Consider the following 21,767-nt stretch of genomic DNA (forward strand, 5'->3'; position numbering starts at 1 on the left):
GAGCCTGAACAGATTTAACTTTGGCATTTGCTCCCTGGTCTTCCCGGGCTGTACCTGAGTAAACACCATACAGCTGCTTTATAAATCGGGAAACGACAATACTTCGAAGCCTTCATCTGCCATAATCTTACATTCTAAGCACTTTAAAGAATTAAGACAGACAGTGGGTGCTGAGTCTCCAGTGGAGAAGTCGCGCCGAGCCTGCGGAGAACACGGCACCGCCCTGAGGCGGGGGGCAGTGCCGGGAAGAGGCCCTGCGGCAGCCGATGGCGAAGCTCGCTAACGCGGCAGCCTCTGCCCCCGGCCCCGGCCCCGGCCCCGGCCCCGCCGCGTCCCCCCGCTCCCGGTTCCCGTCCCGGCTCCTTCGGGGACTCCGCCCGCGGCCGCCCGGGGTTCCCTCCCAGCGCCCGCTGCTCACGTGACCCACAGTGAGGACCGTACCACCCCGCGGGGGGAGCGCGGCCCGCTCCCGGGGCGGCCCCCGCGGGTCGCAGGCTGCCGCTCGTCCCTTCTCGTGTTCCCGGTGATCAAACACCACTGTTCCCACTCTGCGCTGTGACAGCTGGACGGGTGTAGCGGCGCGAGGGGAGGAGGCGCCTTCTATGCCTCCTCATGTCCCCTCTCCCTTGAGGTAATGGCTCCGCCCGGCCCATGTGGGCAGTGCGGCCCTGGGCCGAGCCACTGCTGCAGCCGGGGAGGTAGCTGTTCCCCAGGAGAACGGCGGGACGGCCAGCTCAGTCCCACGGTACGAACGGGCTTCTCATCTCTCTCTCTCCTACTTTTTTCTCCATCTTCGCGCTTCTCCGCGGCGTCGACGGGCGCGCGGGCGAGGAGCTGTCTGCCCCTGTCCCCCCCCCCCAGCTGGCAGTGAGGGTGGTACGGCCGGTGGGTCAGTCGGTGTCAGGCGCCCGCGGACACGGGCCGGGCCGGGGGAGCCGCGGTGAGCGGGGTCTCCGGGCACGGGGAGCCGGGACTGGGCCGGGGGTGACCGGGCACGGGGAACCGGACACGGGGCCCGGCAGGATAGGCCGGCCCGGGTCCGGCAGGGCCTGAGGCGTTCGGATCCGCGGGCGCTCAGCAGGGCCGGACCGTTCCTGAGGCTCCGGGCACGGGGGTCGGGTCTGTGTGACCTCAGCCTTGATCCAGAGGAGGCCACCAAGTTGGTCAGAGGAGAGGAGCACCTCTCCTTTGAGGAAAGGCTGGAAGAATAGGGATTGTTCAGCCTAGAAAACAGAAGCCTTGGGGGTGACCTAACTGTGGCCTTCCAGTACCTAAAGGAACTTACAGGAAAAATGGGGCAAGACTTTACAGGGGTCTGGAGTGACAGGACAAGCTTCAAACTGACAGCGGGGCTAGATGGGATATTGGGAAGAAATTTGCGCTGTGAGGGTGGTGAGGCCCTGGCAGAGGTTGGCCGGAGAAGCTGTGGCTACCCCATCCCTGGAAGTGTTCAAGCCAGGTTGGACAGGGCTTGGAGCAACCTGGGATAATGGAACGTGTCCCTGCCCATGGCAGGAGGTTGTACTGGATGATTTTCAAGGTCCCTTCCAACCCAAACCATTCCGGGACTCCCTGAACCTGTCCCTGTAAGACTGGAGGTGTCTGGGCATGAGGGGTTGGTCCAGCCTCATTCACCCCCGTGGGGCTTGAGGTGTCCTGGCTCAGTGTCCAGGATATGGGCACAGCAGGTTGGGTTGCTCGAGCCCGTCCCATCAGTACACAGAAGGTTGGTCCTGGATCAGTGGAATGCCCAGGAGGGTGTTGGAGTCACCATCCCTGGAGGGGTTTAAGGAAAGACTGGATGTGGCACTCAGTGTTCTGGTCTGGGTGTCAAGGTGGGGATCTCAAGTTGGACTCGATGGTCTTGGAGTTCCCAGGCTCAGGCTGAGCTTAAGGCCAGCTGTTCCTGGAGGGATGCAGAACAGGACTGGCACCAGTGAGGCCTGAGAGATGCTATGATACCCCGTGTGCTGACCGTGTGCTCTCTCCCTGGCTGCAGGAGGTCTGGCAGGTGTGCTGAGCCCTCACTATGAACGCTATCGTTGCTCTGTGCCATTTCTGTGAGCTCCACGGCCCTCGCACCCTGTTCTGCACCGAGGTCCTGCATTCACCACTCCCGCAGGGCGCCGGCAGCGGGGACATCTCCGGGCAGAATGAACAGGCAGAAGAGGAGGAAGGTGGGATTCAGATGAGCAGCCGGATCCGCTCACACAGCCCGGCTGAAGGGGCCAGCGCCGACTCCAGCAGCCCAGGGCCAAAGAAATCAGACATGTGTGAGGCAAGTGTGAAAATCTGTGTATGGGCATTGGTGTCCTTGGCTTGGCTAAAGGGCTCTGGGATTCTCTGATGTAAATTCAATTGTTTAGAGAGAAAAAAATGTGAACAGAACTTGTTTTGTATGTGTCAGTGCCAGAAGATCTCCAAGTCCTCATGAACTGCAAGCTAGCCCTAAGTCTAATCCTAATGATCCATCACAAGAGGATGGAGGAGCTGTTGTTGAATACATACACCTTGACAGGACCTTGAGGTCTTTAAGCTCTGTGATTCTGTGATTCTCTTGTGGATAAGAAATACTTTCCTAATCCTCAAAGAGCATTTACTTTGTTAGATTAGGTCAGATCATTTATTAATAATAATTTTAAGAGCAGTATTGGTTAGGAAACATATAAAAAGCAAAATCAATTAAAACAATAGGAAAAATGTATATTCTCAGTCGTTCAGGGCTGTTCAGCCTGGAGAACAGAACTTTGTGTGGAGACCTCACAGCAACCTTCCAGTGTCTGAATGGGCCTGTAGGGAATCCAGAGAGGGACTCTTCATCAGAAACTGCAGTGATAGGACAAGGAGCAGTGTGTTGAAACTGAAAGAGGGGGAATTTAGGTTGGATATACTAAAGAAATTTTTCCCTGTCAGGGTGGTGAGGCCCTGGCACAGGTTGCCCCATCCCTGGAAGTGTCCAAGGCCAGGTTGGACCGGGCTTAGGGCAACCTGGGACAGTGGGAGGTGTCCCTGCCCATGGCAGGGGGTGGAACGAGGTGATCTTTAAGGTCCCTTCCAACCCAAACCATTCCATGATTCCATGATTCTCATACTTGTCTTCTATCAGTACTTGCTCTGACATATTTATTATTTACTTTCCCTTCAGCTGTAGAGCCAGTTTTGTTTGGCCAGTTGGTTTCACAGCTGCTGTAACTGAACTTTACCAGCTGTAGAGCCAGCACCAAGTTCACAATGAAATTAAATAGTGGAAAATGAGCATAAGAACAGAGGAAGTATATCAGAGTTTTGTGTGAGGAGCTGAGCTCAAATCCTGACCCTGATTCACATTCCTTGTGTTCTGAGTCTTTGTGTTCCTGTCTGTGTGTGTGAATAACATTTTACGGTGTTTTGGAGGGAACAAAGCTTCAGAACTCTTTGGAAACCCGAGATAACTGCACTCTCATTTATGGCTGGATGTGCTTTTCTGCCTTCAGGGCTGCCGCTCTCTTGCAGGAGGACACCCGGGGTACGTCAGCCACGACAAAGAGACCTCGATCAAGTACGTCAGCCACCAGCACCCAAACCACCCCCAGCTGTTCAGCATCGTGCGCCAGGCCTGCGTCCGCAGCCTCAGCTGTGAGGTACCTGCCTTGGAGGACAGGGAAACACTATTTATGGCTCCTGTATCACTTCAGATCCAAGATATTTCTTAGCTGATCCTGGCTGCTCTGTGCGGACTGAAACACTGAGGGAACGAGGTGGAAAGACAGGCGCAGAAGTCTGTTTATTCCAGAATTGGTGGTATTTTTTAAGCTTGATCTTTGATAAGCTTGAGGGTTCCTTCCTCTCATGTTGTGAGGCTAAAAATATCCCCTTCTTGGTTTCATTCCTTGTGCTTATTAATTTTCATTGTAAGATAACCTATTCTTGTAAAAACCTCCGAATCTGTTGTTGAGTGCCCTTTGTAGACCATTAATATTCATCCTCTAACAGATATGAAGGAAAAACCTTACAGATTAATGAGCAGTTGTGTGTCAGGATCAGCAAAATTCCTTCTGGATTCTCAGTATTGTAGTTGAATGGAGCTGAATTCTTAAAATACAGTTAAATGTAAGGATTTGGAGTGTTTGTAGGATACCTCTGGAGGGCTGTTGGACCACACTTTTGGGGTAGTAGTGTAAAAAGGCTTCATTTATTTACCAAGTGGGTGTTAAAGTGCAGGAAGCTGTTTAGTTGGTTACTCTGTGATGTATTTAATGACTTTGGTGTGTGTCCCTTCCCTTCAGGTCTGCCCAGGACGTGAAGGCCCAATTTTTTTTGGAGATGAACAGCATGGTTTTGTGTTCAGCCACACCTTCTTTATCAAAGACAGCCTGGCTCGAGGTTTCCAGCGCTGGTACAGCATCATCACCATCATGATGGACCGGATTTACCTCATCAACTCCTGGCCTTTCTTGCTGGGAAAAATCAGAGGCATCATTGATGAGCTCCAGGGCAAAGCGCTGAAGGTGGGTCAGTGCAGAGTTCCTGTGACTCAATGTTAGTGCAGCATCACGGTCCCTGATTGACAGCTGAGTCAAAAAGCTGATCCAGCTCATGCCAGGGTAATTGTTAAGATTGACACAAGGAGAATGGTGTGTATCCCCATCCCTGGAAGTCTTCACAGCCAGGTTGGACAGGGCTTGGAGCAACCTGGTCTAGTGGAAGATGTCCCTGCATGTGGCAGGGTGGTTGGAACAAGTTGAATTTTAAGGTCCTTTCCAACCCAAACCATTCCAGGATTCTGTGTTTGGCATGTAGGAGGGAAGGAACAGGGTATTTTTGTCACTTGAAACACTTGATGCTTTTTACAGGCCTGGTAGACAACAGCTCTGTTACAAATGCAAGTAAGTAAATCTGGGGAGGACAGTGATTTTGGAGCACAGATGTTACCTAGTGATAATTTTAGTCCATCTAAGAATAAGATGTCCCTTCTCTCTGTTTTCCTGTAACTGGATAGGTCTGTGTGACGCACCCTTTTCACTTGGTATTTTTGTTGTGACTTTTTGGCTGAGCTCTGTGCAAACACTGAATCTCTTTCAGTCTGTGACGCTGCCCTTGTTGTGTGTGCAGGTGTTTGAAGCAGAGCAGTTTGGGTGCCCCCAGCGTGCCCAGCGCATGAACACAGCCTTCACCCCCTTCCTGCACCAGCGCAACGGGAACGCCGCCCGCTCCCTGACATCCCTGACCAATGACGAGAACCTCTGGGCCTGTCTGCACACCTCCTTTGCTTGGTAATGCGCTGCTGTTCTCAGCTTGTACACCTCCTTCCTGAGGAGGATATTGCCATATCCTGAAAGACTGGGAATGTGATTTGAGTGTTTGGGTATTTTTTTTTTTTTTTGAGGTAATACTTAGACTTTGCTGAGTAGCATCTGAACTGGAAAGAGCCAACACTGATGCCTTTAGGACAAATAAATGTCTTTTTACTGTGAAGTAAAACTAATGTGGCAGCTAATAGAGGCCATGGCTGTGCAGATGGAAAGGTTTTGCAGTGTGGAAGTGTGGAAGGATAAAAGATGCTCCTACCCCCAGTGTGTTGCACCCCGAATTCACATGTGACAGACCGTGGTGGTTCACCTCGGAGTGCCTCTGTGTTGGGATCAGCAGCGTGGGACATGCAGCCATTGGGCTCTGAGAGAGTCCAGTTGCTCCAGTGCCTGACTGGTTCATTAAACTTCCCTGGAAAGATGCCACAGGGAGGGTTGCAACACTGGCATGTGATTTGGATGGGGGATAAGCATGCTGCACTAAGAAATTGCAGAGCAATGGGATGTGGGTGACTTTGCATGGCAGGGATTGTAAGATGGGCCGATAGTCCCACACTGATGAAAGCACAGGGATGTGCTGGTTAGTGCTGGAGTTTTTATTGACATCATGGCACCAAGTGTCTTACTTGGCAAGCTGCATGAACCCTGCTACTCTTCCTTTCAATGTCTCCAGGCTTCTGAAAGCTTGTGGTAGCCGGCTTACAGAGAAGCTTCTGGAGGGAGCACCCACAGAAGACACCCTTGTTCAGATGGAGAAACTTGCAGGTGAGCTAGAAGTTTCCAGAGCTGCAAAGACCCTCTGAGAATGCTTTAGATGGTGAAACCCTGGGTCCTTTGATCAGCATCTTAAGCACAAACATTGCTCATCTCCTTTACCTTCATGGTAGTCCCTGAAGCAGCTGATCCACTCTCCCATCTGGAGATGGCTCTGACAGGAATGTGAAATCCAGGCACCTCAAAGGCTCTCTGCACGTGGTGTTTGTCACTTGAGTAGCAGTGTTGCATCATCAAGATTGTTCTCTCTGGCTGGGCTGGCCCTCCCAACGAATCTCTATAGCCAGGAGGATTTGCAGTCACAACATATGCATTTCTTGCTTCTTTTTCTACAAACTTTCTAAAAGTAAAGGATCATAGTTTTTTTTTTCCTGCATTGAATTATTTTATCAACCCATTTAGACTAGAGTCTACAAAGCTTTGGCTATAACTTTTAAAACAAGAATAGAGAACATAGCTGATAAAAAAATATGACTTTCTGTTCTGTAGAAGATGAAAAATTCCTTCTTGACCCTTGAGTAGTTATTTTTATCTGAATTAACACGTCATTAACACTTTGGTGTGTCTGTGCTGCTGCCAGTACTTTCAGTTACTGTGTTCTGAGCTCTCTCTTCCCACATACACCCATGTGGGCACTTTCCAGTTTCCATTCCTAGACAGCAGCAATTTTTATGACCACTCTGGCTTTTTTTTTTTTTCGCTAGATCTGAAAGAAGAGTCAGAAGGCTGGGATGGTTCTGAGGAAGAAGAGAAGCCTTCTTCCCAGCCAGATGTTGTGGAAGGGCAGGAGCTGTCCAAAAGCTCCCCTGAAACATCTCTGATGCCAGATTGCAACAGCTGGAACATAGCTCACAGAAGGTTGTCTGTCTTTCGCTCTCTCAGGCACATGAGACAGGTAAGAAAGGGTGCTGAGTCCACAAGCTCTTTTCTCCTGATAATGCCTTTTTTTTTAAAAGATACATTTATTTCCTGCAATCTGCACATGTCCTGGTGCTGTGTTCAGCACAGTGCCTGCCCAGCCAGGAACATGATGTGAACTGCATCTCCAGGCATGCTCCCTTCCTCATGTGGGCCTCTGGTGATCATCAGTCATGTGGGGTGGAGTCAGATGATTTCTCTCAAATTCTGCACTTCTCTTCTTCCCAAGAGCAGTAATTTAATACAGAGGTTGTGCAGCATCTTTAAAGCCAAGTAATATTTGCCTTTAAAAAAAGTGTTTCAGAGAGGAAAAATAATTTACAAATAGAATAAATTATTCTGTGCAGATCTTGCTTTTCTCCAGTGCTCCCAGTGACCTGGCTGAGGGGGAAGGTTCATGTGCTAAATTTCCATGTTTGTTCCTGCTGTTCAGTTCTAGCCATTTTCCTACCTGTCACTCATGTTTTTAACGGGGCAAACTGGACATTTCACTCATTTTTGTAACCAATGCAGAATGCTTTGGGTTTTTTTTTTCCAGGTTCTTGGGGCATCAGCATTCCGAATGCTAGCTTGGCATGTTCTGATGGGGAACCAGGTCATCTGGAAAGCTCGAGATATGGATCTTGTCCAGTCTGCCTTTGATGTGCTACGGGTAGAAACATTTATTTCTTGGCTGCATATTTTTACATGTATTTCTCTACTGCTCCAGCCTTTATAATGATCTGCCCCGATATGTAATCTTGTGAAGAGTGTGTTCTAAATTATGTGGTTTTTGAGAAAAACAACAATTAAAAGGCCCAAAAAAACATGCACAACCTTTGGGTGTCTTGCTTGTCCTCAGCGACTGCATGGGCTCTCAAGCTGAGTAGGTTACTTCGATCCTCCAAATCAGGAGCATCTGCCTAAGCAGTGCTCCAGCTCTTGGTCAGCCCTGAAGTCAGGGAGACAATTGTCCTTTAGTTTTACTTCCAGAGTTTCTCTTGACTGGTTTCCTTCCCCCTGCAGACGATGCTGCCCATCGGGTGTGTGCGGATCATCCCCTACAGTGACCAGTATGAGGAGGCCTATCGGTGCAACTTCCTAGGCCTGAGCCCACATGTCCAAATCCCACCCCACATCCTGTCATCTGGTAAGAACCTCTTGCAGAACCTTCTCCTCTTGCTGTCATCTCATGTTAAAGGACACCAGATTTTTAATTTTTTTTAAATAAGTATTGCCTGCATGAAATAAAGCCTGAACTGCTTCATTTTGTTTTCCCCATGTCTTTGCCTGGTCAGTGACTAAAAGATGTGACACCTTCTCTAGGCACTGCCCATAGCAGGGTCTGTAGCTGTGTTTTGGAATCTGCCCTAGCACAGCTCACGTTCTTTTGGACTCTTGTTGCTCCAGAGTTTGCTGTCCTCGTGGAAGTCCGCACTGCCACCCGCTCCAGCCTCTACCCAACCCTGTTTGATGATGAGCAGTCCCTCAACAAGTATGAGTTCATTGTCACCAGTGGGAGCCCTGTTGCAGCAGATCGAGGTGGGTGCTTTGAAAGCAGAAAGAACCTCTGTCACTGAGATTCAAAGAGCATCTTGATCTTTAACTGGTTTTCATGTACTGGCCCTTAAGGAGGTTGGAGTAGAAGCTGGGTCAATATTCAGCTGGGGTTTAGCTGTTTGAGGTGAGGTTCACCACAGATTGTTCAATTATAAAAGATTTGTTCTCCCAGATCAGCATTTTGCCTATTAATTTTCATAAATGAGAAATGGATTCTGTAACATACGTGTAAGAAAAATTGTAGGGAAATTCTGTAGCCTACACTTTCAATCCTGGAATACTTGAGTATTTATTTTGAGTAAGACTAACTTGTAAGGACCACAACATCACTAATTTTCCACATTCCACTTGATAGCCAAATATGACTGATAGAGAAATACCCAGACTTTTTTATATAATTTTACCTACTTCCTTCCAGCAGTTGAACATGTGCACTTAAGGTGTGATTTGAGTAAGGTCCATCAGTCTCATGTTTTCTGTGAAGTCTTAATTTAGATGAATTGGCCTCACTGAGTGTCTCAAAAGACATGGCAGATGACTCATCCTTCCTCTCTGTCCCTGAAGGTAGAGAAGCAAAGCAGAGACTTCTCTCTACGTAGTGCTCTTCCTATTGCACATGTATGAATACACCAGTCTATTTTCCATCCAATCAGTGGCATGTCCAGAAACTTCTGGACAAAAATAATCACTGGAAGGTCTTTTCTCCACCACACCATCAAACTTACTAGGGAAAAAAGTCTCCTAGGGACTTCCAAAAAGTGGTCCAGGAATGCCTTGGGTTGGTTGCTGGTTTATTTTTTCTCTAAGTATCCTGGAACTGCCCTTAACAAGAGGAACATTAAATCAAGAGTAAGTTGAGGGTTCATATTTTTATATGTATGTACAAAGCATGAAGGCTTTTTCATAACCTTTTGTTTTTAAGGATCTTTTGATAAGGGCACAACAAAAGATAAGCAGCAGTTAAGAAGTGGGGCTGAAGAAAACAAAGGCCCCTGAACCTGTTTTGATGTCCCAGGGTCCTTCACTGAATTCCATGTTGCTTCTTGGATCAGATGGTTTTCTAATGGGATGATCTTCAGCTCCTCTTCCATGGAAATGAAATCCCAGCAGGCCACTGGGGGATATATTTAAGAAGTAGTAGTAAGGGTGTAAGCAGTAACCTTTGGCTTGTGTGTCCTCTTTCTCACCCTTTCCCCCTTTTTCTGCTCCTGCAGTTGGCCCAACAATCTTGAACAAGATCGAAGCTGCCCTGACCAACCAGAACCTCTCCGTGGATGTTGTGGATCAGTGCCTTGTTTGCCTGAAGGAGGAGTGGATGAAGTAAGTAGAGCTACCTTGCTTTCAGGGGAGCAGCTTTGGCACTGCTCCTAGAACAGTTACAGCAGAGTGCAGGACACACTTCAGTCCAGGTGACTTCTGCTGCAGTTCAGCAGTAGTTGGATTTACAGGAGCAAATTAAGTCAGGAGTTAAGAATTTTCTACTCTAGTCCTAAATCTCTTTTTGGCTTTAAGCAGTTCTTAACCTTTATGCTTCAGTACACACATCTGTAGGTTACCTGCATGACAACACCTGTCTGCCTCACCTTGGTTAGGAGGATTAAATATGCAAATCCCTCTCTGCCTGTCAGCGTGGCCATACCCCAGCACAGGTAACACCCAAACACATGCCCAGGTTCTGCCTTCAGGCACTGCATTTCAGAGATGCAGGTAGCTGTAAAGGAAGACCAGTCAGTCATGTGAAATAATTGATGGAATATCACGAGTTTGTGAATTTACCTGAAGGCCAGATGGGCCCTGGATTTGTCTCGCAGGGAAGATTCCCAGTTGTCACTATTAATTGTTCTACTTTCTGCTAGAGTGAAAAAACCAAACTAGAAATATGCCATTATTACTGCAAATGAGTCATCTCCCTAACTAATCCCCCTCCTTCATCAAAGCATGAGAATAGTTTCCATGAAACACTGGTTGAAGGATTTATTAACATTTAGTTGCAGTAGGTCCCAAGAGAAGCTCCAGTTCCTCCTTGTTCCCTGTTTGATGCGTGCGAGTCCATTTGATAATGACAGGAATCTCTTGTTCCTGCAGTAAAGTGAAAGTCCTCTTTAAATTCACTAAAGTGGACAGCAGACCCAAGGAGGATACCCAAAAACTGCTGAGCATTCTGGGAGCTGCAGAGGAGGACAATGTCAAGCTTCTCAAGTTCTGGATGACCGGCCTGAGCAAGACGTACAAGTCCCACCTGATGTCAACAGTTCGCAGCCCAACGTCCTCAGAGTCCCGGAATTAAAGGGTGCCCAACCTCCCCTGCTGCCTTCAGAGAAGAGCAGGGAACCCTGGTTACCTCTGCTGAGCCTGCAGCATGTGCTTTAGGTGGATAGTGAGGCTTCATCACTATTCTCCTCGTCCTCAAACCAACTTGAAGAGTGACTTGAGTCTTTTCTACTTGCTGTGAGACTGGACTAATAAGTGCTAATCCACAGTGCTTCTGTCTCTCCTGGAACTCAGCTCAATCTAGATGTGCACACTCGAGACTAAAACACAGCAATGCTCAAAGAACCAGCTAAATTAATTAAAATCCCATCCTGTCCTCATTAAGCCTCATGGTGTGGCAGCAGGCCTCACCTTTGGATTCCTTGGCAGGCCTGTGACAACATCCAGAACTCCTGGGAGTGCATATGGTTAATCTCACTGAAATCCCTCATAAATCTCCTAAATGCCTGAGAGAACAAGAACCAAAAATAAGAGACACGTCACAGGGTATGGATCACATGTAAATTATTTCAAACGACTTTGTGCTCAGATTTAAGAGACTATTTTCTGCTGTAGCATAAGTCAGGATATCCCACGGGAGTCCTGTCACTCCTCTTTATTTATTTATATCTTAACTTGAGACGGTTTTAGCATTTGCTTTGGAAATCTTGTCTGGGAGGGTGAATTGTAAAATAAGAAGTCTCAAAATGCAGCCTGCTTGCCTCTCAGAGGGGAAAATACTCGCCTTGTTTTGCCTGTGGTTGCAGAACTTCCAGGTAATTAAGATAACCTCGCCAGGATAAGGTTCTCTTCTGTCTTTTTTAGCTTCCTAATTAAGTTAAGCAGAAGAGATTCAACCTGTAGGTGCTCCCTTATATAACTCTATAGTAGCCATTTTTGCTTAATAGTTGATGAAAACCTTGGTGCATTTTTTAATTACCTAACCAGATATTCCTTATCTGTACTGTAAGGAATCACTGTTTCTGTTGTGAAGTCTGGGATTTATGTCTTTTTTTTGTTTTTCTGGATCATTATTGGGAACACTTGACATTACCACAGATATTTTGAACAAGCTAAAGGCAGGTTTTACCCAGGTGACCTTCTACACTCACTCAAGCTCAGAGAGGATGTTCCAGCTTGTCACAAGTTCTGTTCTTATATATAAAATATGCAGGTTGATTTTTGTCTGGAACATCTGTAAAATGGAGACAGGCATTAAATCTCATAAGAGCTATTTTTGTAAAATGAACAAAGCCTGGTTTTGTGTTCATTTTCAATGTGTGTGTGTGTTGTGGGGGGGGGAAGCAGCAATTGATCCACAAAATTCCTGCATCCATAGCCAAAATCTAATGTAGAGGATTTAATATAGTTCTTTTCTGCTTATCTTTGTATTAGTTTCTTGTAGACTGATCTAGTACTCTTTATTTTAAAACTATTCTGGTCCAGTCCAGAGCTGCGTAACAGAGCAGGTGAGTTTGGCATCATTTGACATTGAGACCTTTTTGATTGCTGAACTGGTTTTGTCTTTTGAAAAATTCAGCTCTCCCAAGCAATCCAACAAACCTACTCCAGTGGTTTGTTCCAAAACAACAAAAGGTTGGTTGGTCACGAGATCGAGCCCGAGGCTGCTGCTTCTCCCTTGCTCTTGGTGAGTCGTGCACGATGTTGATCCCTCTCCATCCTGACCTGAACCGAGGCCGTCATGGACAACCAGACTCAGTTTTGAGCCAGGGCAAGGAAACCACTAACTTAACACTTATAAAATGCCCACAGGAAAGAAGGGGGAGAGCTGCCAAGTGAGTGAACCTACACCCCAGCTGTGCTTGCCTGCCAAAACACATCTATATGTGGGATTACCAAATGATTGCCTGGGCAGGTTCCTGCAGCTCGCAGGTGAGGCCGCGGGTGCTCCCTTTGCCATCAACAAGAGCTGGAATGTGCACAACTTAATTAACAAAAGCATCATGTCTGCAGACATCTTTCACCACCCTCCTTCCCTCCAAATGATACGCCTTAGAGACAAACTGATTGATGCTGGATAAATATTCCAATGTGATTTCTGCCTGGCTGAGCAGCGTGTACCTGGGAGCGAGGTGGGAGCGGTGAGCGCTGCAGCTGCTGGGTGATGGACCCAGTGCTGGGTGACTGCTGGCTGCAGTTACAGACAAAGCCTTTTTGTACTGGTTCTGCCACCCCTGTCTCCTCAGCCAGGCAGGGTCCAGCAGGTCATTGTCCCCCTCTATTCTGCCCTCATGAGACTCCACCTGCAGAGCTGCCTCCAGCTCTGGGGCCAACAACATCACAAGGATGTGGAGCTGCTGGAGCAAGTCCTGAGGAGGCCACAAAGATGCTCCAAGGGATGGAGCCCCTCTGCTCTGGAGAGAGGCTGGGAGAGCTGGGGGTGTTCACTTGGAGAAGAGAAGGCTCCAGGGAGACCTAAGAGCCCCTTCCAGGGCCTAAAAGGGCTCCAGGAGAGCTGGAGAGGGACTGGGGTGACAGGACACAGGGTATGGCTTCCCAGTGCCAGAGGGCAGGGATGGATGGGATATTGGGAAGGAATTCCACCCTGAGGGTGCTGAGCCCCTGGCACAGGGTGCCCAGAGAAGCTGTGGCTGCCCCATCCCTGGAAGTGTGCAAGGCCAGGCCGGATGGGGCTTGGAGCACCCTGGGATAGTGGAAGGTGTCCCTGCCCATGGCAGGGGGTTGGAACTGGATGACCTTTGAGATCCCTTCGAACCCAAGCCATTCTCGGATTAAAGGATGTGTTGTGTGTCTGCAGCGTCCACGGTCGGTGTGTGGTGAAGGATTCGGTGTCAGAGTTTCGCTGCCTGGGAAGGGGTCGGCGTTTGGGGAAGGGAGGGCAGGCTCGGTGCCGGGATTTCGCAGCCCGGCCCAGCCCCTTGTGGCGGCCACTCCTCCCCACAGGCCGCTCCCGCCTCTGCCGCGGCTGCGCGGGCCGGGCCGGGCCGGGCCATGTGGGCTCTGGGGGCTGTGGGGGGTGCGCGGGGCGCGGCGCTGGCGGCGGCGGCGGTGACCGCGGTGGCGCTGGCGGTGTTGGCCTGGCGGCGGGCCCGGCCCGTGCGGGAGGTGCTGTTCTTCCCTTCGCGGCCCTGCTGCATCGAGGCGCTGCTGGCCGAGGCGGCCCAGCCCGGGGCGCCCGCCCGGCCCTGCCCGTGCCCGCTGCCGAGCGGCGACACCGCCCTGAGCCGCCTCGTGCGCCGCCTCCTCTCCGCCCGCCGCTCGCTCGACCTCTGCCTCTTCTGCTTCTCCTGCCCGCAGCTCGCCCGCGCCGTGCAGCTGCTGCACCGCCGCGGGGTCCGCGTCCGCCTCGTCACGGACGCGCAGTACATGGGGCTGCACGGCTCCCAGATCGGCCGCCTGCGCCACGCGGGTGAGCGCGGTGCAGCCGGGCATCGATCGCGGCACGGGCATGGAGCCCGGCACCCGGGGTGGCCGGGGCCCACTGCGGGGCTCGGTGACCCCTGAGAAGGTGTCTGTCTCTGCAGGGATCCAGGTGCGCCACGACCAGCACAGCGGGTACATGCACCACAAGTTCGCCATCGTGGACCGGAGGATGCTCATCACAGGCTCCCTCAACTGGACCACGCAGGCCATCCAGAGCAACCGGGAGAATGTGCTGGTCGTGGAGGACGCCGAGTATGTCAAGGCTTTTCAGGATGAGTTTGAAAGGATTTGGGAAGAATACAATCCCACCAATTACAGTTTTTTTCTCAAAGGCAATAAATGATTGAGCTGCCTTACAGGGCTAGTGGAGCATGGTAACACCCACAGATTTTATTATTATGTATAGACATCATTGTTTTGTCCATCTGGGTGTAACTTTGGTAAACATCTCCAGAGAAGTGTTCTCTGCCCTAAAATGCCACAGATCCCTTGCTGTGGGTCATTCCTGTGCTAGAGGGAATGACACAACTGTTTGGTTGTGAGGGTTACAGGCATAGAGCTGCATTCACAGGCATTAAAACTTTGGGCAGGCTCGTTGCTGAGTCCTGGTGCAGACCAGGTGTGTTCACACAGTGCTGGGCACGTGTTTCAGTGGTAAAAGGAAAGTTTTCCAGCGTGGGATATGGAATGGAATTGTAGCCAATGCCAAATGGAATTGTAGCCCAAGGGCTCCTCTACACCAGTAACTAAAGGAGAGATAAAAGGGCTACAGCAGTTACGAGCTTCTATAGATTAAGTGCCTCAGTTATATTCCCTGTTGGCATTAATTGTTGAAAGTTTGTCAAAGGAAATTTGTGGGAAATAGCAAAAATGTTAAAGTTTTGATTGTGCATGTTTCCTTTGGTTAAAGGCTAGCAGAGCTCCAGTGTAAAAGCATGAGCACAGATAGTAATGACAGCTTCTCTTCCAGCAAGGAAGTGTAGGGAAGTCTGGAAGGAAATGAGAGAAACGGTTCTTTGGGATAAGTGTTTGTCTGGAGAGCAGACATGGCTGCAGTTGGGTCATCCACTTCAGGAGAGGTCTGGAAACCCTGGTTCTTTCAGGTGTTGGGATGCCATGCCATGGTCTGTGCCCTCTCCTGGCAGCACCAGGCTGGGGACAGTGAGGGGAGGGAGGCGGCATCTCCATCCCTGCAACTCAGGGTGGAACAAAGATGATGTAAACCTGAGTATTTCAAACTCTAAATAATGTCTGTGTAATAATTGTTTTATACTAAATAGAAAGTGCCTTAATAGTTCTCCAAATTGATATTCTGTTACCAGTTTTGTTACTAGTAGTGCTGCGATTGGCACTGTTAAATAAAGCATTTTCACAGAAAACATCAATATCCTCATCTGACTTTGGCATTCCAATTCCTATAGATCCTTACTGAGATATTTATGATACACGGACATCCCCAGATTTTAGATTTGTTCAGTTCTGAGAAAGGTTGCATGGGGGAAAGAAAACTATATTGCCTCTGTGGAAGCACCTGGGGAAGGTCATTCTCCAGTAAATCCCATTCAGCAGCACTAGATTTAAACTACTTAAAATATATTATTGCTGTCAAAATGCTGCCTGTTGCATGTCCTTTGTGAAGTGAGACTAAAGGCAAACATCTCCCTTTTCAGGCTCTGACCTCTGCCCTGTTCTTCCTTCTTTTTAGAAGTAAACCTGTCACACACGGCATGCAAAGGGTGGTGCAAAAATAGTTTATTACTATATAGTTAATGTAAAGTTAGGTAATTATATTTACAAAGTAAAAATGATCAGCTACATCCAGGGGAGCCTAGCATGTCACACAAGGTTTGTAAGGAATCAATACAGTGAGAAAAAGTGACATTTCTATTACAGCGAGCAGTTGATGAGGAACGGCGGCTCTTAAAAAAGCACTGGAATAAACTGGGAGTGGAAGGGAGAAGGGAAGGAGACAGGAACTCACACACATGGAGAAACAGGAGCCTCCCACGCCCTTCCCCTTTGCAGGGGGAAAAAAATGATGTGTGAGAGACCTGAGGCTGCAGCATCCCAGCGCTGCCCGGGTCCCGCTGGCCCTGCTCCGATGCTGCTCGGCCACGCCACAGCTGGAGCTGAGGACTGGCTGCTGTGTCACATCATCACAGAAACGACCCTGGGAAATGACTCCTTCACCCTCAGTGCTCACAGTCCCCCATGGTTGTTCCCAGACACACGTGGCAGAGCACAGTGCCCAGATTTGACCCAGAACAAGTCCCCATCATTAGTCAGTCGGGTGAAGCTCTGCTCAGAGCCAAACCAAGGCCAAGCTGTTCTGAGGGCACTGGAGGAAGACTGGCCATTAACAATACCTGAACAGCCACATCAGACACCACCCACAGCCTCGCAGAGCTTCCTTCCCTCCCCCTAAACCAAACCTCCATCCTTCCAAATGATTCTTTAAACTCTCAAGTCATCCCAAACTCCAGGGGGGTGGTCACAGGCCAAGCCAGAGCGTTCCTGCTTTCTACTTACCACAGTCTCTAGTATTTTACATGCTTTGTGCTCTCTAGGTGAGAACAGTGAGTGTTCTTGTCCTGCACACAGGGTGAAGAAAGCATGAAGAAAATAATGCTAATTGCACCCATTATTTATGAGTTCAGGACCAGCTGGGTTAGTTCAATTGGTACCAACTTGTCAAGTTTCTCTAGTAAATCCCACACCCTGTTTCCTCAGCAGCCTCACACTGAGGTTGTTCCCAGCCTGGTGCTCCCTGTGCCTGCAGCAGTTCCTTGGATCTCCTTGTTGTAGTTACACTGCATTTGAAGTTACACAGTGAGTTACAGCTCGTGGCTGCGCTGCTGTGGGAGGGGTGTCTGTGCCGTGGGGGCTGTGGCTCCCTTGGGCAGCCCAAGAGCATCCCAAATGTGCTGCACAGCGTTCCTGGTGCCTCCCAAATCCGGGGGCTCGCTGTGCTCACTGCGACAGCCCCAGGTGGCTGTGCAAGGAGAGCTGTGGCTCAGCAGGGAGCTGTTGCTGTTCTCTGTAACAACAGGTCACAGTTTGCACATGCACAGCGTTGATGCCACTATCAAACACAAGATTATTGGGTCCTCTGACTGGAAAAAAATACCCCAAATTTATAGCAAAGTCGGTTACAGTGGTCAAACAGACTGTACACAATCTTTGGACAGGCACCTTCAAAGCTAAAGGCATAGATCAGCAGAAGAGGTTTGAAAAGATATTTGTAACAGTCCTCAAACCCCCAAAAAGCAGTTTATCAGGGCAGATGGGGTGGGTTGGACACATCACACTTGTTGCTCCTCTCCCAACCCACACGTGGGGCCTCTGTGCTACAATGAGACTTAAAAATCAAACCCACAACTCAGTCACAAAAGAGAACCCTCTGCAAAATACTGAGGAATAAATATTTACACTGCGTGCTTGGAATACTATACAGGCTTTAAATTACTTTTGTTTTTAAAAAAAAAGGAATAAGAAAGCTTTTTTACCTAAAAAAATGGAAAAAATTACAGAGCAAAGGCAAACCACAGCGAGTGTGTGTGTGCTTGAGTGTCCACAACAAACTGAGTATCCAAACCAGGACAAAAATGCAGAGATCATGTGGAAGTGCCATCAAATAGAGTTGGTACCAAAGTGACATATTTTGCAGTGTGAGCACTTTTTCTGCAGCCCAGTTCTCTGGTACCAAAAAAAAAAAGGAATTTTCTGGTTTGCAAGTCAGCACCAATTCTAAGCAATTGTATTTTTGAAGCAAATGAACACAATTTGCTTCTTTTTTTAATATGTGGGCAAAGAAAAGGTGACATTTAGAGAAGGATTCAGTCTGGCTCAGGGGAGATGGTGCAAATGGGAGGAAAATTTTACTCAGGAAAAATAAGATTACTTGGAGCCGACAAGAAGACACCTGTGCCTTCACTGCACTTGAGTTTTCCTAAACCTCCCTTTTTGGTTGCTATCAATAGTGTGGAGTGATGCAGAATGCAGCAGCTTGCCCACACACTTTCTAATTTAAATAGCCACTGATTAATCCCAAAAGGTGGATGAAGCCTGGAGCAGGAAGAAGCAGGAGGATAACTAAGGACCACTGCTATGAGTAAAAGGACTTCTCCCTTTATTCTCAAGCACTGTGCTCTGCAGGAATATTTCAGTTTGGGGCTGTTTATTGGTGCTGCAGGTTCTTTCTCTTTACTGTAAAGGCAGGTAAAGTGCTGCCTTCTTGCCTTGGAGAGATGCTCAGAGTCACCACAGTGAGCCCAGAACCCTCGGCAGTGGTTCAAGAACATGTGGCTGCATAAGGCACCTTCCCTCCTCCTCTTCCTCTTGGTGACCCCCAGAACCCAGAGCTCCCACCCTAAAGACACCCCAAAACATCCTTCCCACACACTGCCACAGAGGTTGCAGCTGATCCCAACAATGTCAAGGCCACTGCTCAGCCTGTCTGTACAGAAGACCAAGATCCTCCATTCATTTTTCCAGAGGAGCCCAACTTCCCCATGGAAAATGTCTGCTCCTACAAGCTAGAGCATATGAACAGGATTTGCTGGGGAATCTAAGAAAGGTAAGGTCCACATGGCAAGAAGGAGACCAGAACGTTCTGCTTGGTTGGCTAAAAAGAACAAAGTGCCATCATAAGTCTAAAGAGAAGAGGAGGAGGAGGGTGTTCTAGAGGCAGTGACATTTTGCAAGGGAAAAGCAATGACAATAAGGCCTACGTGCCATCCAAAATCCATGCTGCCTCCCATGGCCTCTGCCAGGAGATCAGAGCTCACCACGGACCTGGAGCAGCCAGGGAGGAACTGGTCGGAGAAGTGATCCAGGCAGGTCAGGGTAGGAAGGTTCCCAGGTTCTCCAGTGCCCAGATTATGGAAGTGCTGTGGTGAGCTTGGATGCAGTGACTGGCTGCACATCCACACATCCGAGGGCATGTGCTGCTGACGAGGGAAAGGCTTTGTATCCAACAGGTTGAGCCTCTTTCCTACCCTGCTCCCATCTCCAGGACTTCCATGCACACCAAGGCACGCAGAGCTTTCCAGCAGGAACAGGCGTTCTGCCCCCTGCAAGGTGCTGGCATCCTGGCTGGGGACAAGCGGGGCTCCTCTGGGCAGGACCGGCTGCCAAGTGCTGCCACGAGTGCCCCAGGAGGTGCCAAGCCGGACACTTGGCCACGGCAAGGCCACACAAGCTGGACGAGCTGATTCACACTGTGGTTCAATGACACCGTGTCCTGCTGAGGGTCTGGTGGCTGGAACAGAGATGCTGCTCCCAGGAGGATGAAGGTAACTCTGGCAGCTGCCATAGTCCAGCCTGGTACAACTGGCGGTGGCTTCACCAGCCCCGCAGGGCTCTGAGAGCTGCGCCTGTGCCACCCACCTGACCCAAAACCAGCAGGGAAGTACTGGGGGCTGCTGGCCTCAACCTCAGCTGAGTCCCCGAAGGAAGAGGAAGCTCTGCTCCACATGAAGGCCACGGTATCTTCCACATCCCAGCCTGAAGCCATGTGGTCACTCAGCACCCAACCAGACTGGGAAGCCAATGTGCCGGAGTCTCCTTCAGCCCTGGTGACTGGAGAGGCAGGACTTGGGATCTTTCCAAGTGGCATCTTGAGATTTAGCCTGGGATGAAGCCCACACCTGCAAAGCAGCACAGGCTTCTGCTAAGAAGCCTCTGCTCAGCTGGCTGTTACCATCTAAGTGCTACCAGCTCCTCATCCCTTCGTTTGTATCCATTTATCAGCCTCATGGTGCTCAACTGTATGTTTTAAATACAAAAGCTATTAGGACTGAGAAGGTCTGAAGCACATACTGGTTTTGAGATTTTTATTTCAGGAAAAGATTAAAGAATTAAAATAGGAGCTGCCCTGCTGACAAGAAGAGTTGAATTCAAGAAGCTGGTAAAAAAGGAGCATTATATGCATTGAGCACTGTGCATTTTCAGTCAATATTGGCTCTACTTTCTACTCTACTTTCCTTTGACTAGGAAAAGGGAGTTTCACATGCGCACAGACCCTGGGATACACGGGATTCAATGAGAGGAAGGGAGTAACAGCAAAAAAAAAAAGAGTGCTGGGCTTGATCTAACAGAGGCAAGAAAGTGATCTTACAGCTCGGCCCCTGGAACACCAACTCCGACCACCAGCGAGACGGGAGCGAGGACGCGCCGACAGGGCCGAGTCGATGGTGCACTTCAGTAGCTGCAGCTCCCCATCCATAACCACCTGGGCAGCCACCGAAGCCCAGTGAGCTTCAGTGGCACCTACATTCAGGATACGGCACAGTCACGGGGCAGGAGAATCACTTCTTGCATCCTTCTCCAGCGAGATGTCAGTGTTGTACCTCCAGGCTGCGGACGCTGGCACGGACTCACGCTCCCCAGCAGCTTCCCCCGGGCCTTCCCCCCTTGTAGGTGCAAGTAATGCAGTCGAGATCAATGGTTAGATCAGGCTCCTGGTGTGCTCTGAGCACGGGGTCTCTAGACAGCAGTAAGAGCTCGGTCTGGCTGACACCACCCAGGCCCTGCTCGCTCTTCCCGACAGAGCTATAGCTTATTAACAGGCTACTGAGCCTTAATACTGACACTTAGTGTAATGGTTTACAGTAAAGAAAGGATTCTCCTACAAAGCGCCAAAGAGAGGGGGGGAAAAACCCCACTCCAATCCCTTCCTCTCCCTCTCAGAGTCTCTGGAGCATCTCACAAGCAGGGAAAGGAGCCAGGGAGGCGAGGGGGGGGCACCGCCACCGCGGCGCTGGGTCCCGTTGGGGCATCAGGACGAACGACAGCGAGGACATCGTAAGGAACGAGAGACAAACGGTGCTGGTGCTGTGCTGCCTCAAGCTGGGAGGTGCGCGTGGTCAAGCGGAGCGGGGAGAACTAGTCTTTCTTCAAGTCCCTGGATTCAAAAAGCTTCAGGCGTTCTTGCACAGTCAGGCCTTCCTTCAGACTCTGGGAGAGACAAAAGACAGAGAGCGTTGGGGCACGGGCGGGCGCCTGGCGTGCGGAGAGGCAGCGATGCTCAGGCAAAGGAGACGTGGCAGCGAGGAATGGGCTCCTTGGCGGAGGATTAGTGGGACATGCTGAGAGAGAACACACGGTTATGGAGGGTGGTTACTGCCTTGAGACAGGGTGAGATTGCAATGAACCAGGCGACGAACCAGAAGCAAATGAGAGGCACATCATGCTGCAAGCGGGATTAGCTGACTTGGGAATGACCCCCGGAGCTCACAGGACACTGCTGGATGGGGCAATTCCAGCGGAGGGAGCCCTGGGCAGGCCAGCTCGGATCTGCTACGCTGAAGCCCCAGGATGCTGAGCAGGACCTGCAGGCTGGTCCCCCCCTGCCTCCTGCACAGCTGTGGCACCCATGGGGACAGTCCTGGCTCCACTCCATGCAGGATTTGCTCAAGAAACCCTGGAAAGTGGTGTGTGCTGCCAGCAACCATCACACCCCTTCTCTCACCCCACTCTGGGACTCTCCCAAACCAAAGCTGCCTCGACTGCCCACGGTTAGACAGAGGACTCCTAAATGCTGTTCAGGTCTGGCAGGCCCTGATGGCTGATCCATTTCAGATGCAGCATCCA

General features: G+C 49.9%; 3 protein-coding genes across 13 annotated transcripts in view; 2 read left to right on the forward strand and 1 right to left on the reverse strand.

Annotated features, from left to right (window-relative positions):
• Positions 1–485: 485 nt before the first annotated feature.
• Positions 486–12,022, forward strand: LOC121672971 (folliculin). 2 transcript variants are annotated; one of them, XM_042045942.1, is made up of 12 exons: positions 486–745; positions 2,000–2,278; positions 3,474–3,620; positions 4,266–4,487; positions 5,092–5,252; positions 5,962–6,053; positions 6,767–6,957; positions 7,519–7,632; positions 7,986–8,109; positions 8,370–8,501; positions 9,734–9,839; positions 10,605–12,022. In XM_042045942.1, the coding sequence occupies exons 2-12, from the start codon at positions 2,030–2,032 to the stop codon at positions 10,804–10,806; spliced, it is 1,740 nt and encodes a 579-aa protein (XP_041901876.1). In that variant the 5' UTR covers positions 486–745; positions 2,000–2,029; the 3' UTR covers positions 10,807–12,022. The 2 variants fall into 2 exon arrangements, with proteins under 2 accessions (XP_041901876.1, XP_041901875.1); XM_042045941.1 differs by lacking the exon at positions 486–745 and adding an exon at positions 846–940.
• Positions 12,023–13,742: 1,720 nt separating this feature from the next.
• On the forward strand, positions 13,743–15,559 carry LOC121672974 (mitochondrial cardiolipin hydrolase-like). The gene is made up of 2 exons (XM_042045945.1): positions 13,743–14,160; positions 14,276–15,559. Exons 1-2 carry the CDS (start codon positions 13,743–13,745, stop codon positions 14,515–14,517), a joined length of 660 nt encoding a protein of 219 aa, XP_041901879.1. The 3' UTR covers positions 14,518–15,559.
• Positions 15,560–19,994: 4,435 nt separating this feature from the next.
• The window catches only part of LOC121672969 (myosin phosphatase Rho-interacting protein-like), a 73,979-nt gene continuing 72,206 nt past the window's right edge, over positions 19,995–21,767 (reverse strand). For all 10 annotated transcript variants that reach the window (XM_042045937.1, XM_042045932.1, XM_042045936.1 and 7 more), the window contains one exon: positions 19,995–21,131. In XM_042045937.1, the coding sequence (XP_041901871.1) occupies positions 21,060–21,131 (72 nt within the window). In that variant the 3' untranslated portion in view covers positions 19,995–21,059. The remainder of the gene's footprint in view (positions 21,132–21,767) is intronic.

This window comes from Corvus kubaryi, unplaced genomic scaffold (assembly GCF_017639235.1).
Source record: "Corvus kubaryi isolate FWS band 111438036 unplaced genomic scaffold, C.kubaryi_AGA036_p1.0 65066, whole genome shotgun sequence".
In the NCBI taxonomy this organism is placed as follows: Eukaryota; Metazoa; Chordata; class Aves; order Passeriformes; family Corvidae; genus Corvus; species Corvus kubaryi.

What these genes read in the sequence shown, in the direction of transcription:
- LOC121672974 (XM_042045945.1), top strand. Translation starts at nt 13,743, where the DNA reads ATGTGGGCTCTGGGGGCTGTGGGGGGTGCGCGGGGCGCGGCGCTGGCG. An exon ending in CGGCCGCCTGCGCCACGCGG is followed by an intron (nt 14,161 to 14,275) that starts GTGAGCGCGGTG and finishes CTGTCTCTGCAG; the next exon opens with GGATCCAGGTGCGCCACGAC.
- LOC121672971 (XM_042045942.1), top strand. Translation starts at nt 2,030, where the DNA reads ATGAACGCTATCGTTGCTCTGTGCCATTTCTGTGAGCTCCACGGCCCT. An exon ending in AGAAATCAGACATGTGTGAG is followed by an intron (nt 2,279 to 3,473) that starts GCAAGTGTGAAA and finishes TTCTGCCTTCAG; the next exon opens with GGCTGCCGCTCTCTTGCAGG. An exon ending in CTGAAGGAGGAGTGGATGAA is followed by an intron (nt 9,840 to 10,604) that starts GTAAGTAGAGCT and finishes TTGTTCCTGCAG; the next exon opens with TAAAGTGAAAGTCCTCTTTA.